We start from the raw sequence: 14,894 nt of genomic DNA, 5'->3' as shown, positions 1-14,894 counted from the left end.
GTTTATTCCACTACTTACTTACATTATGGTCTTGATATTATTTCATTGTATTCTTTCTTTGTTTTTCAAATTTATAAAATAGATAATAAGTCTTGCCTTATAATGATGTATTGAGTGAGCTGTACTAAGAATCATGTCTATTGCACAATAGATATTCCACAAGTGTTAGTAGTTTTTAATGTTTTCAGATGTGAGCTAGTTAATAGATCTAGCCTTTGCATGGAAAAGCTACTTTAATTCTGATGTGGCCCACTTGATATACTTTTCTCATTTATCATGTATCCTTTGTTGATAAATCTACTTGACTAATTCAAGGTCACAAAACTCTTACGTTTTCTTCTTAGGGTTTTGCAGTTTTAGCTAATTCTAATTTTGGATCAAAACATTTGAGTTTTTGTTCATGTATGTGTGAGTTGGGCATCTAGTTTCATCCTTTTGCATAGATAGCGTTCCTCAGCATCATTTGTTCAAAGCATTATTCTTGGGGCTGGAGAAATGGCTCAGTGGTTTAGAGCACTGTCTGCGCTTCCAGAGGTCCTGAGTTCAGTTCGCAGAAACCACGTGATGGCTCTTAGCCATCTATCTTAGGATATGATGCTCTCTTCTGCCATGCAGCTGTACATACAGATAGAGCACTCATTTACATAAAATAAATTTTTTTAAAAAAAGAAAAGATTATTTTTCTCTATTAGAAATATATTTTTAATATATTTATGTACCTTAATTTTTCTACAGATAAATGCATTTTATTTCCATAGTTGTCTGAGCGTTATAAAGTTCTGTGGCTATAAAAGAACAAAATGAAGCTAAAAAGTCTTCTTTGTATAGTAAGTAGGAGGCCAAGTCTGTGTACATGCAAGCCAGTCTGTGTACATAGTTCATTAGCTGAGTAGTTTTTCTAAGTCAGATCTTTCCGTATTTTTGATATTTGAACTGTGAAATTGTCACTAATTACATTATTGATCATTTCTAAGTGATTTACCTTTGTATACATATTAGTATAATTATGATTAGTTAAAAATTTGAGAACCCCCTCCACCATCTCTAAAGTTGAAGAACTTCTTGTCTAAATGAAGAACATAGCTTTTTCTCCCATTCTCTTTTGCATGTTGTCCATGTTTGGGGTTAAGATTAATACTAAATGATTTGATCATTGATGAATGTCATAATATGATTTAATTTGATGATGTCTTAGACACAAAATATTTAAATAGGTTAAAGTTTGTGGGTATTTTATTTCCTCTTACCTGTCAGTATTAAGCTTTCTCATTACTTACTTGCTTCTAGTCTATACACTTGCTTCTAAGCTAAGAGTAGCTGACAAAATGGACCTATGGGCTAAAAGGTTAATAAGTAATATGTGCTGGATCACAAAGCTAATAGGTAGCAGATCTGGAATTTGACTTTCAAACCTTCTAACACCAAAGTGCATTAAGGTCATGAAAGTTCTTTTCTAGGCTCCTCTGAAGAAAGATATTTGTCCAGCTATTCTTGGGATCCAAGTAGTGGGAGCCAGCTTACATCCTTTTGATGGTTGTTAAAATGGATTGGTTTCACTTCTTGTATTTGTATGTTTGAATTTTATATAGCCAGCAGCTATTTTTTATAGACCCCCCCTTCTTCCCTCTCATCCCCCTCCCCCTTTCTCCCTCTTTTCTCTCCCTCCCTTCTCTCCCTCATAGAGAGTTCAAATCCAGTGCCTGGTGCTTGGTTCCAGCCTCATACTCATCTTTTTCTTGGCAGAGGCATGTATCTTATAGATCTCATCAAGGTTTCCTACTACATAGGGCAGAAGTTTTTTGTTTTTTAAAGATTTATTTATATTATGTGAGTACACTGTAGCTGTCTTCAGACACACCAGAAGAGGGCATCAGATCTCATTACAGATGTTATGAGCCACCTTGTGATGGCTGGGATTTGAACTCAGGACCTCCAGAAGAGCAGCCAGTGCTCTTAAGCGCTGAGACATGTTGCTAGAAGCAAAGGGACACCAAATGGGCAGAATCAATATGGACCTCTTGCATAACTAATACCCCTTTGATGAGGATACAGTTTTATTATTTTATCATTTTAAGTTTGGAGATATACCTGATTATTAGTAATGAATATTTAGTAGTGGGCTTTGAAAAATGGGACAAGAAAAAGTTGAAATTAATTATAAAAGATGACTAAGAAAAATATATAATTCAGATAATGTTTGCAATGGTCTAGTGATCTAAATTTTTAAGTTATAGTGTATCCTAGAAAATATATTCATCAAAGTGATATGTGTACATTTAATGACAGAACTTTCATAAAGTATGAATGAATAGCTCAACATCTAAACAAATATGGCCAGCTTATGAGTAAGTCTGCTCTATGTATTTCACATCCAGGAAATGGGAACAGTTGAAGCCTATCTTTAGTCTATAACTTTCTTCTTTACTTGGTTCTCTTCTAGTCTTTGTACAGCATATCTCAAGGAATATGGCAAAATGGTGTTTCATATGGCTTCCAGAAATTCTAAGCCCCTTTCCTCACAGAGTTTTGAAATCTAGAATATCATCTCTTGTGATCAAAAGTATTTGCTTTTATGATTTTCTTTTTTGTATGGGTTTCAGAATTCTTAATTAACTTATCCTTATTTTATATATGTGTTTGTATGCATGTATGGTTGTGCACCACATGTGTGCAATGCCTGTGGAGGCCAGCAGAGACCATCGTAAACCTGGAGTTATAGATGGCTGTGAGCTCTCATGTTGCTGCTTGGAAATGAGCCTGGGTTCTCTGCAAGAATAGCGAGTGCTTTTCACTGCTGAGCCATCTCTCCAGCTCCAGTAATACTGAAATTTTATGTTCTACTCTTTTACCTGGTAATGCATATATTTGATGGTCAGTGGGAGTTTGTGGGCAGGATAAAAATAATAAGGTCATGGAACTTCATTCTTAGTTCCAAAAGGTACTCGCCTACTTGTCATTAATGTCTCTACAGATAAGCAAATGAGGGCAGCATTTGCATTAGAAATGACATCCTGTCAGTTTAGGTTATTAAACCAATTGTAAGAGATGCTGAAGGCAAAGAAAGGCATACTAATCAAGGAAGCAGTGGCCTGACTGCCTCTATTTTATCCTTGAAGACCTTCGTTTTCCAAAGCTTATTTTTATATATCAATTTTAGAAAAACTGTATTATAATTTATATACTAACCAGCTCGTACAAGAGAATACCCTACATGTCCGAGAACTTCAACTTGTGTTTGGGTAATAATTAAAACTTGTGTACTTTAAGGCATTGAAGGGTGATGTTTATTAATTTGTTGCTTACTAAAAACTTTAATCCACATGTAATTGACTTCAGTTTACCTCATTTTCGCATATGTAACTGAATCCTTATACATATCTACATGCTGTGAACTGTATACAGAGATGTATTTGAGATACTTGATGGCTGTTATTACAGTTACACAGTTATACCTTTAAAGTCACTCCACTTGCATATGTATGCATCTCTATGATAAATTAGAGAAGACTGAAGCGTCTGTCTTTTCTTTCTCTTTGTTACAACTTAGTTTTTGTGTGTTATTTGGTGGAACAAAGTATATAAAACCATTTACAGGCGTTCTATACTAACGAAATATTAAAATTGTTGGAAATTTTTGATTTTCGGAAATCTTAATTTGCTGCAGTTTTGTGAATTGACATGTTGGAATAGTTTTCGTAGGGTAGTTACTTCACAGTCACTATATTCAAGATACATGAATGATAAATATAAGTGTTTGCTGTGCTCCTGTTTTCCTAGTTCATAAAAGTAAGAATAGCAATCTTTTCCTGCTTCTCAGTTCACAACTGTATAGGAGAAATAGATATTCTATATGTATATCTTTATGACACAGTCTAGAAATGCTTTTCTTGGTTCTAGTAATGTATTATTGTACAGGTATGTTGAAGGGTATACAAGTTCTGAGTTTTACATAGAAAAGTCGTGAAATCAGAAGACTACGTAGCTCTTTAGCTCCGTTCAGATAAGAGCAACATAGGTAAGAATAGTACTAGAATCTCTAGAGCCTTTAGTAGTTGATTTGTGCCTGTGTGAGATGTGGTTGCTCTGTGTGTGTGTGTGTGTGTGTGTGTGTGTGTGTGTGTGTGTGTGTGTGTGTGTGTGTGTGTGTCTGCGCACACAGCTGCATGTGGAAGCATGGTGTCTTTCTCAGTCACTCAGCATTGGATCCTGTGATTCTAGAGTTGCAGGTCTTTTGCTGGGAATGGAACTTGGGTCCTTTGGAAGAGCAGCAAGTGTTTTTGTACCTTTGTACCATCTCTCTAGCCCCCCCCCCTCATTCTTTTCCTTCCCCCCCCCCTTTTTTTTTGTGGAAGGCAGGGTCTCTCACTGAACTTGGAGCTTTCTAACTGGGTAGATTGACTAGCCAGCAAGCCCTAGGGGTCCTCTTATCTGTGCTCCCCTAATATTTCATGGCTGCACCTGGAGTTTTATGAGTTCTAAGGTCTGAACTCAAATTTTCATGCTTATATAATAGCAAGCACTTTACTGAATGAGCCACTTTTATGTCTGTAGTAAATTCTTTACAATAATTTCAGGGCTGAGGATATAGTTTTAATGGTCTTCAGCATTGAAGAAACAAATTTTCAGATTTATAGAAGTGAAAATTAATACAGAGTCCTCTATATTTTATCTGAATTCCTAAAATATTAGCAGTTTACCACATTAGTTTATTCTGTCTTTTGTTCTTTGCCTTTGTATTAAATATTCCAGGTAAAATGTGACATTTTCTATAGATAATGCATTATGAATATACTATATTTTTAATTATAAGAGTAAAATTCAGAAAAAGTACGTCTTCCTCAAAAAAGGATATCTGTATATAACTATATTATGATTTTTAAAAATCAGAATTGACATTGGTATAACATTTTTACTTGATCTAGCTCGGTAGTCTAGATCAGTAAGGCACATTTTATAGTTAGATGTCATGTCTCTTTTAATTCAGGACAGTTCATTGCTCATTCTTTATTTTTGAGACAAGTTCTCTCTGTGTATCCAGGCTGGCCTCAACTTCATATCCAACTGCCTCTGCCTTCCTAGTGCTGAGAGTAAACGTATGTGCCACCACGCCTAGCTAACAGTTTGAGGAATAAAACAACTCTTTATTTTGCAAAACTTCCTTTACTTGGGTGTATTTGGTTTGTTCTTGTGAGAGGATCCTTTTTCTTTTGCTATAAATACTATAAAGCATCACGCAACATTCCATAAAGACACAGGGTTCTTGACACTTTCCTCCAAATACCAGTTTCAATGTTACCAGATAGAAAGCAAAGTAGATACTCTTACATTTGCCAAGATATCTAAATGCCTTTATAATTTGATAAATGACATTTTCTTCTTGAAAATGTGTTTAAAGCTTTAAATGTAGTATGAATGTGTTTTATGTAATGAATGTAAACATTACAATGCAGGGATTATATCTTTAAAGGAAAAGGAAATGGACACTCATATTAGACATTTCAAATAAACATTTCATACCTTGTTTCTAGGCATTTGAATTATGAGGAAAGGGTTTGTAACCCACAGTGTATTTCATTAGCTTATATCTTAGCAGTGCTAAAGTTTCTCGGTCTAGTGAAGACTTCTGCTTCTGACCTTGCCATAGAATAGCTTTTTTGATGTTATTATTTCTTTATCTCTACATAAAAGGGAATGTGTCCATTTAAAACAGAAAGACAGCCGAGCAAAGGTCGTCTAGGAAATTTGCTTAGTCCTTAAAAATCAGGGAAAAAAATAGGTCTCATTTTAAATTTAAATTTATTTTAAATTTGCTTTTGGCACAAAGTCTGTACATTAAGGCTTGGAAAACTGTGGCCACATGACAACTCTTACCTTCATATCTCTCTCTTTCTCTCTTTCTTTCTTTCTTTCTTTCTTTCTTTCTTTCTTTCTTTCTTTCTTTTTGATTTAGGTTTATTTATTTTATGTATGAGTGCGTTATTTGCATGTACACCTGCAAGCCACAAGAGGGCACCAGACCACATTATAGATGGTTGTGAGCTGCCCTGTGGTTGCTGGGAATTGAACTCAGGACCTCTGGAAGAGCAGATAGTGCTCATAACTGATGAGCCATCTCTCAAGCTCCTTTCTTTTGTTTTTTTTAAAGGCAAGTTTTCACCTGGTTTTAAAACTTTTGTTAGAGTGCTTCCATATCTGTCCAGTAATATATTTCCGTACCTTACTTTGTAGTACAGTGGCAGAATTGGCTTTCATGTCTAAAATACTTGCCCTCTTGCTGTTAACTGCTTTTGTTTTCTATAACACGTTTTAGGAAATTCTGCCCACACTATGCTCAGTTTTAATTTGTTCTAAGATTGTACAGATAGAATCTTAAAAGAAAAATTCCAACTAGTAAACTTGCTGGTTTGAGATCATGTATGTATATCCTGGTTTCTGTTCTGTTGTTCTGAAGAGACACCAGGGCACCTCTTATTTTAAAAGAAGCATTTAATTGGGGATTTGTTTACGGTTTCATAGAGTTAGGGCCATTATCATGGGAAGAAGCAGACAGGCATGGCACTGGAGCAGTAGCTGAGAGTTCCATAGGTAGTAGGCACAGTGCAGGGGAGAGGGAGTACAAAGGGAGGAGAGACAGACGCACGGAGACAGACACTGGGCTTGGATGGGTTTTGGAAATCACAAAGCCCACCCCACAGACACATCTCCTCCAATAAGGACACACCTACTCCAACAAGGACACACCTCCTAATCTTTCCAAATAGTTCTGATGGGGACTAAGTATGCAGGTATATGAGCCTATAAAAGCATTCATGTTCAGACTACTACAGTATATATTAGATGTGATAGCTTTCTCTTCCCAAAGGGTTTGTATTTAATATATGGACTTTTTGTCAAGGCCTCTCCACAAAACTAACAGCTCAGTGCAGTTACATACTTAAAAATTTGCATTTTATTTCATGTCTTAGATTGAACTTATTATCATAATTAAAAGCTGCCTGTATTTCTTCAATTCCCCAGTTGTCTTTTAGCATTCCAGGACCTTCTTTAAGTTTGTTTAATCATATAAAATATATAGTAAATAGGTGACTAAGATTTATTTAACCCTAATGAAGGAACCAGCTTGATGATAAAACTGATTCAGAGAACCTGTGAGGCAGACATGTGTGTAGTCTGTGAAGCAAAGAAAATTATTTTAAGACATAAAACAACAAAGAACAACAAAAAAGTTTACAATTCTGAGAGTTATCTTTCCTACTAGAAAGCAACAACTTACATTTTACTAGATGAAAATCATTTTCAGTTTATCAGTCTTCAAAAGTTGTCTTCTAACTTGATGGAGTCTATTTTATTACCAGTGGTAAAAAAATTTTGTAGAAAAAAATTTTATTACCAGTGGTAAAAAAAAATTTGTAGAAATTCATACAAAATTCTCTTGGCCAGAGTATCAGGTGACCGTTAGGTTGATTGAGTATCAGATGACCGTTAGGTTGATTGCTAATAGAACTGTGTGAGGTCATGAGTATTATTTTTGCCTTATTTCTAATTTTGGGTAGTCAATGTTTCTTCTACTTTTCAGTGATTTGTGATGACATTTGCAACTTACCAATTTCTAAAGAAGTTGCAAAACTCACTGTCAGCTTATAAAATAGACTTTTTTTGTCCTGTAGGAACTCATTATACAATGACAAATGGAGGCAGCATTAATAGCTCTACACACTTGCTGGATCTTTTGGATGAGCCTATCCCAGGTGTCGGTACCTACGATGATTTCCATACTATTGACTGGGTGCGAGAGAAGTGTAAGGACAGAGAAAGGCACAGACGGGTGAGTACTTTCAGCATTTTATAAAAATAGTGCAAGATGGATCGTTTACAATTGTATTTCTGCCACTGATTGCAGGCCACTAAAACATTATACATTAAAATATATTTCGACATGTGATACATTTTTCTCTGCTTTGTCTTGATGTTTCCTCTGTAGCTCCTTTGTATTCTGTGTTCTTCTGTATAGGGTTTGAGGTAGTTTAAAAACAACAGCAACAAAAACACAGTTAGACACATTAGGATAGAAAGGGAGAAATGCAGCTTAGGAACTGGGTAAAGACTGGCCAAGCTTAATGAGGTCACCAAGATACTTGCTTTCAGCATCTCAGTAGCTAATGCAAAAGGAACGTTGTTGCCAAGTCTAATATGAAAGGACGATAATGTACCAGAAACAAAGAAGATATCACTTTGTAGGATTTTGTAGTTCCTTACCATTTTACTGGTAATAAATGCTGAAGTATTTCTCAAGTATCCTGGATTAAGTTTTTGATTTTTTTTCCCCCCAAAGGGAAGCCAGAAAGAAAATTGAGGCATAGTAGTGCATGTCTATAATTTCAGCAATCAAGAGGCTGAGTTGCAGGAATCCAGTATAGGCTAAATAACAAGACCCTATCTCAAAGCAGAACAATCCTGACTCCAAATCCCACAGTATAGTGAATGCACACTGGTATCATCTAAAATGCACTTTTTCAAAACAGAGAAAACCTGTCTAGAAAAAAACCAAAAACAAAAAACTAATTCACTTAAAAATTGTAACTGTAAACTCACTATTTTAAATGTAACTAATATAAAAATAATACATTTTTCAAAATTAAAAAGTATTTGCAGAGTGATTTTTTTTAGTAGTCTTCATGATTGCCTGGCTTAATAAAAGACCGATACATTCTCATATCTGCTTTTCATCGTAGCAGCTTGTAAAAGATGAGCTCTTACGTGCATTTTGAATTGTCTTAACTCCAGCTTTGTTAAATTAAAATCCATTGCTTTACCTTGAACTTTGAGAATACATTTTCTTAACATGAAATTATCATGTAGAAGATACTAGTTTGCTGATCTATGTGGATTGTCAGATGTAGACAGCGGTTGGTTAATTGGTTGGTTGGTTGCTAGGTCGGTTAATTGGTTGGGTGGGTCCTGGGACTTTAACTCAAGGCATATACAATCTGACTAAGCTGGACATGGTTTCTCATGCAGAGCTTCCTGAGTTTCATGGCCTTCTGTTGTCTGTGGAGTTTTCTTTGAGAACTATTTTATCTCATATTGATACTTTTTATAAGATAGTATCATAATACAAGTATCAGAAAATTTCCACTGAGTAAGAATACTGTTTTTGTTTTTTTGTTTTGTTTTGTTTTTAATTTGTTTACAAAGTGACAGGTACTATTACCAGTGGGTATTTTGGTTTTTGTTGTTGTTGTTTTAAGAAAGCAGTGCAGCTTATTTAACTGATACTATATTGTTAAACATTTAGGTGATATCTATATTTTTGTAGCTTGGTGATGAATCAACACTATTTTACACACAGTGTTCTTGTACTGAAAATGGACCAGTAAGAGTTTATTGAACATCTGCTGTGTACAAACAGAAGAATAAGAAGAATGGCAGAGACTGTCTGAAAATGACTTAATACTATCTTTTAAAAATATGCTTATTTTTTATCAAGGAAAAACAAAGTGGAACTTAGTGACCACTTGTAAGACTTTCTAAAAAGTGGTTGATATCTGTGTTTGGATGCTTCTATTTGAAAGGGATATGATTTTCTTATTCACTGGGTCTTTTTAATTGGTCCTGTGGCTTTTGAATAGATGATCCACTCAAAATAGATCAGGTCATTGAATTCTTGCTGTACTTTTCTACAGGCTAGTTGAGCATTGTGGCCCTAGATGGACAATAGAGCTTCTTAAAGCTAAGCTGTGAGCAAGACAAAAGAAGCTAGTTTGGAATGGGTTTAGAAGTGCATTCTTGGGGAGACAAGCATGCTATTACAATAGCATACTGCTATTGTTAATGAGGGGAGATTTGCATCAAATCCGCTTTCTTCTTGTTAATCTCTTAGCTGCATGCAGTCAATCAGTCGAGGACAGTTTTCTTCTGGCTTGCAGGGAAGTCTTTGGCTGTTACAAGTAGGATTAGAGCTCTACACCTATGTATTCACAGTTCTGTAACTTGGGGGGATCACTCTGCTGGTGTGACTCAGGTATTATATTTTTGAGCAGTTTTTGTTCATTAATTTCAACTTTTAAACATAATTATATGTTACTAAAGTACTGAAGCCAGACTTTTACAGCTATATTATCTAACTTGTGATGTGTAAACTATCTGTGTGTAGCAGATAAGGTTTGAAACAGTGTAGATTAGACTTCCATGTGGCCCGTGGGCCCTAACAGTCAAATCCAGATGTTCTTATTTAAAAAACAAATAGATCTTTGCTTGATGTGTGGCCTCTGGCTATTAGGTACAGCTGCCCTGCAGAGTGATTTTTATCCCAAATTTGCTTTGTTATTCTTTAGTTTACAAGGTACTTTCTGTGTTATGAGACTTGAGAAAATTAAGTAGACTCAAGCATTGTAGAAATACAGTTTAAGAAATGAAACATATTTGTAATTTCAGATCAACAGTAAAAAAAAAGAATCAGCATGGGAAATGACAAAAAGTCTGTATGACGCCTGGTCAGGATGGCTTGTTGTTACACTGACGGGACTGGCATCAGGTAAGGGGAAGGCTTAAGGGAAACTTTTGCTTTATCTTGCTTGGCTTTGCTTTTAAGTTAACTGGATAACCCCCTCCTCCTTTTTGGGTACATTAGAATTTTTTAGAGTGCTTACGTTTCTTAGAAAAAAGTAAATATGAGATCAGGCGACTGAGTCTGATTGACTGGGCGCTTTGTCTTATCAATTTGGCTGTCCACTGTGACTGCCTAGTCCTAGAGAGAGAAGTTGAACTACTAGCAGCTGACAGTGTGAATCCCACTAGGGGTAGTAGAATCACTCTCCGCCTCCATCAGGCAAGACAGAAAACAGGAAAAAGTAAGATATTTGTGAAGACCAGAGAGAGAGAAGTATTGATAAGTGGCATGCGTTAAGAATGTTGTGCTCAGTCTGTCTGACCTATTGATTTCTTGTGATAAGAATGATCTAATTTGATCATAACTTTATATATTTTCAATATTTTGTCATTAAGATAATCTTTATATGTATAGCTTTCTGTTAATTAAGAAAAATTTCAAACTTACATGAATAATTCAGTGAATGATATGAACTTCCTTAATTATACATAATGAACATTTTACTCTATTCTTTTGTATTGAGACAATCTCAATATGTAACTCTGGCTATACTGGAACATGATACATAGACAAAGGCTGGCCTTAAACACACTGAGATCTAATTCTGCCTTCCTCGGCCTCCCAAGTGCTAATATTAAAGGTGTGTGCCACCATGGCTCTCTACAAGCATTACATTTTAATGAGCTCTAGTCTACTGACTAGATGGAAACATGCTAACCAAAAGTCCTGATTGCAGTTGCTAGAGTTGTGATGTGTATTTCAGTACTTTTAAAATAACCTTTTCTCGTTTTAAGTTGTAATTAATTTTAATGATGTGAGTTGGTTTTAATTCCAAACAAAGAATTCCAATTACTTAGAAAACAGTTCCTAACTGACTCTTTATCTATGGGATGATTTTTGCTTTTCATTAATCCTTAACTAGATAGTTTCAACTCTCTCTACATAGCCAGCCATATTTTGAACCATTTCCATTGTATTCTTACAGGGGCACTAGCTGGATTGATAGACATTGCTGCTGACTGGATGACTGACCTGAAGGAGGGCATCTGCCTCAGTGCATTGTGGTACAACCATGAACAGTGTTGTTGGGGCTCTAATGAGACAACGTTTGAAGAGAGGGATAAATGTCCACAGTGGAAAACATGGGCAGAGTTAATCATTGGCCAAGCAGAGGTAAGTCTTTGCTGGAGTTAGTTTCTGCTAGGTATAAGTAAAAAAAGCAAACCTCCGTAGCAGAGGAATGGAAGATATGCATAGTGAGAGCAAGTGCAGATGGTCTCCAGCAGCCTGCGTGGTACTTACTGCATAATCACATGAGTGGCATGGTCAGGATGTGGGTTTAGGGCAAGGTGTGACAGAAGTATAGTTCTTGCAACAGGAGCTGTGCGAAGTTGATAGAAAGTTATTAATGTGGATTAATACATTATGTCACTAATGTTGGAATATGAATTATGGAAGTGTGAGATATATTTTATAATTTATAAAATCAGCTTCTAAGTTGAGATACTTAAAGAAATTTGTACATTTTTAACTTAATTAAAATAGAATACATCCTTTCTCTCTTCCCGTTCCTCCCTCTATGCCCTCCCAGGCACCTTCCTTCCAACTCCCCCTGTGCTCTCCTTATCTTAAATCATTATTACGTGTGTATGGGGGTGCGAGTGCGTGTGTGCCGAGCCCACACACATAAATATATGAGTACATCTTTCGGAGTCCATTTTTGTTTGTATATATTTTCACGGCTGGTCATTTTGTATCGGATCCTTAGAAGAGGCTGATATTCCCTTTTCCTGCTCTCCTTGGTTCCTATAACTCTTTGTCTAGAGGTGGGATCCTGGGACCTGTCCTCCTTTTCCACATTAGTGGATCTACTGATAACTGCCACTCTTAGGTCTTGCTTATCTGCCTTTTTCTAAAAGATACTGTTTTAAGTTAAACTTCTTGGTATTTTTGCTTCTTAAAAATCTTTCTATGAGTGTGCCCACTCCAGCGCTCCTCCTTTCCCTGAGCTATAATAGATACAGGAGGTGTGATGTATCCAGTGGGGCTGGGCTCCCCATAATCTGTTGATATGCTCATTATGTCCTGCTTTCTGAAATGGAGTTTATTTGTCAGGAATGGAGCCTCCCAAAGAAAAAGGAACTGGAAATAAGCTGTATTTGCAGATGGTGGAAGATCATTTTTTTTTAAAGTAGAATCACTCTCCGCCTCCATTAAAAAATATTTAATATTATTGCAATGATATTCTCAAATAAAGCTTAAATAAAGCTTAAATAGTAATCAATTCCTGCAGGTACAATCGAATACCTCCAAAGGAGCCAAGTACATTTTCCTGCCACACTTCAGTCCACATATTACACTCTTCTTTTTCAGATTTCTCCTCATCAGCAATTTCATGCATGCCTAGAAATGCTAAGGGCAGAACTTAGAAATGCTAAGTTATTGGATGTATTTTATATTCACATATGGATATATTAAAAAACCATTGTTATAGTTTAGATTGAAAGAATATTTTTTGGTATTATGTTCCATATGTTGTTTCTTACCTTTAGTTGCAGTCAGTTTAAAGACCTTCAGGAGAACTGTAACAGAATGAAGTCATTCTGGGGCTGGGGAGCTGGTTCACTGGTTTAGAGTGTTCACTGCTGCCTGCTGACAGGAGCCGATATAGCTGTCTCCTGGGAGGCTCTGCCAGTGCCTGGCAGATATAAGTGGATGCTCACAGTCATCCATTGGACGAAGCATAAGGTCCCCAATGAAGGAGCTAGAGAAAGTATCCAAGGAGCTGAAGGGGTTTGCAGCCCCAGAGGAGAAACATCAATATGAACTAACCAGTAACCCCAGAGCTCCCTGTGACTAAACCACCAATGAAAAAAAAGCACAAGGTAGAACTTGTGACTCTAGCTGTACATGTAGCAGAGGATGGCCGACTGGTCATCAGTGGGAGGAGGCTCTAGGTCCTGTGAAGGTTCTATGCTCCAGTGTAGGGGAATGCTAGGACCAGGAATGGGAGTGGGTGGGTTGGGGAGCAGGTTGAGGTGGGAGAGGATAGGGGATTTTCAGAGGGGAAACTAGGAAATGGGATAATATTTGAAATGTAAATAAAGAAAATATCTAATTTAAAAAAAAAAAAAGAGTGTTCGCTGCTTTTGCAGAGGGACCAGAGTTCAGTTTTCAGCACTACATGGAAGCTCTTAGCTGTAGTTGAGTTTCCAGGGAATCACATTGCCCTTTTCGGAACTCCTGAAATGCATGTTGTTGGCTTCTGCATGTGGTTCAGTGAACTACACAGCCAAACACATATACACATTAAACAAACAAATTACAAAAAAACCCCAAACAAAACAAAAGACAACAAAAAAAGGAAAATCTAAGTGCTAACAGACTTTTACCTCCACTAACAGTTTGTGAAACATTTGTGGGTAAGCATATGTCAGTGTGTAATTAATGTGTCTATATAACAAGACTTTAGGCATCAAGAAAACTGGGAAATTTACCAAGCGGAAATAAGGCTTCTTACTTAGTATGTACAGTGGTTAGCTTTTGGATCCTACTTAAATACCTTGTTCACATAGAGCTTTTATTATAGTAGAAATAAACCAAGAGGCTTTTAGAGCTTTTACCCAGATGTGTGCATGTGGTGGCACGTGCTTATGTAGTCCCAGCTACTTGGGAAGGAAGCTGAAGTAAGAGGATGTTTTGAGCTTAGAAGTGTGAACTCAGTCTGGACAGCATATCTGAATGGAACCCTGCAGGTACAAAGAGCAGTACTGGTAAGTTCTCCATCCGTTCCTTATGTGCCAGCTGCTTGAATTCGTGCTGCGCTGTAGAGCATGTTCACACTATGAGCTGTTTTGCTTTTTAGGGCCCTGGATCTTATATCATGAACTACATCATGTACATCTTTTGGGCTTTGAGTTTTGCCTTTCTTGCAGTTTCTTTGGTGAAAGTATTTGCTCCATATGCCTGTGGCTCTGGAATTCCAGAGGTAAGCCATATAATATTATTGAATGATAATTGTATGCTACTTTTTATCTTTAGGAACTGCACTTTTTTTAGAAAATAGTTTCTTTTTTTGGTTGTTAACATGAAAAAGAAAATTTAAAACATAAAACTGGGGGCTAGAGAGATGTTTCAACTAGAGAGATCATCAGTCTCTCTCTCTCTCTCTCTCTCTCTCTCTCTCTCTCTCTCTCTCTCTCTCTCTCACACACACAAACACACACACATACACACCTTCTCACCACTAATACATAGCTTATAAGTAAGAAAATTAAGTTTAAAC

The 14,894-nt window shown here is 36.4% G+C and overlaps 1 protein-coding gene and 1 pseudogene across 9 annotated transcripts in view; one reads left to right on the top strand and one right to left on the bottom strand.

The window, feature by feature from the left end:
• Positions 1–14,894, top strand: part of Clcn3 (chloride channel, voltage-sensitive 3) — a 72,929-nt gene that overhangs the window by 34,236 nt on the left and 23,799 nt on the right. For 8 of the 9 annotated variants that reach the window (XR_001778397.2, NM_007711.3, NM_173873.1 and 5 more), the window contains 4 exons: positions 7,668–7,825; positions 10,435–10,534; positions 11,595–11,782; positions 14,475–14,597. Coding sequence is in view for 8 of the 9 variants with exons in the window: in NM_173873.1 (NP_776298.1) it covers positions 7,668–7,825; positions 10,435–10,534; positions 11,595–11,782; positions 14,475–14,597 (569 nt within the window). In the remaining variant the exon portion in view is untranslated. Of the gene's footprint in view, positions 1–2,639; positions 2,853–7,667; positions 7,826–10,434; positions 10,535–11,594; positions 11,783–14,474; positions 14,598–14,894 lie in introns of those variants that run through there. The other variant, XM_017312552.2, reaches the window with a different exon arrangement.
• Positions 12,882–13,440, bottom strand: Gm18394 (predicted gene, 18394; annotated as a pseudogene).

The sequence above is a fragment of the Mus musculus genome, chromosome 8, assembly GCF_000001635.26.
Source record: "Mus musculus strain C57BL/6J chromosome 8, GRCm38.p6 C57BL/6J".
NCBI lineage: Eukaryota > Metazoa > Chordata > Mammalia > Rodentia > Muridae > Mus > Mus musculus.
The sequence above is the reverse complement of the archived record's forward strand: the minus strand, read 5'-3'. Positions and strand labels throughout refer to the sequence as shown.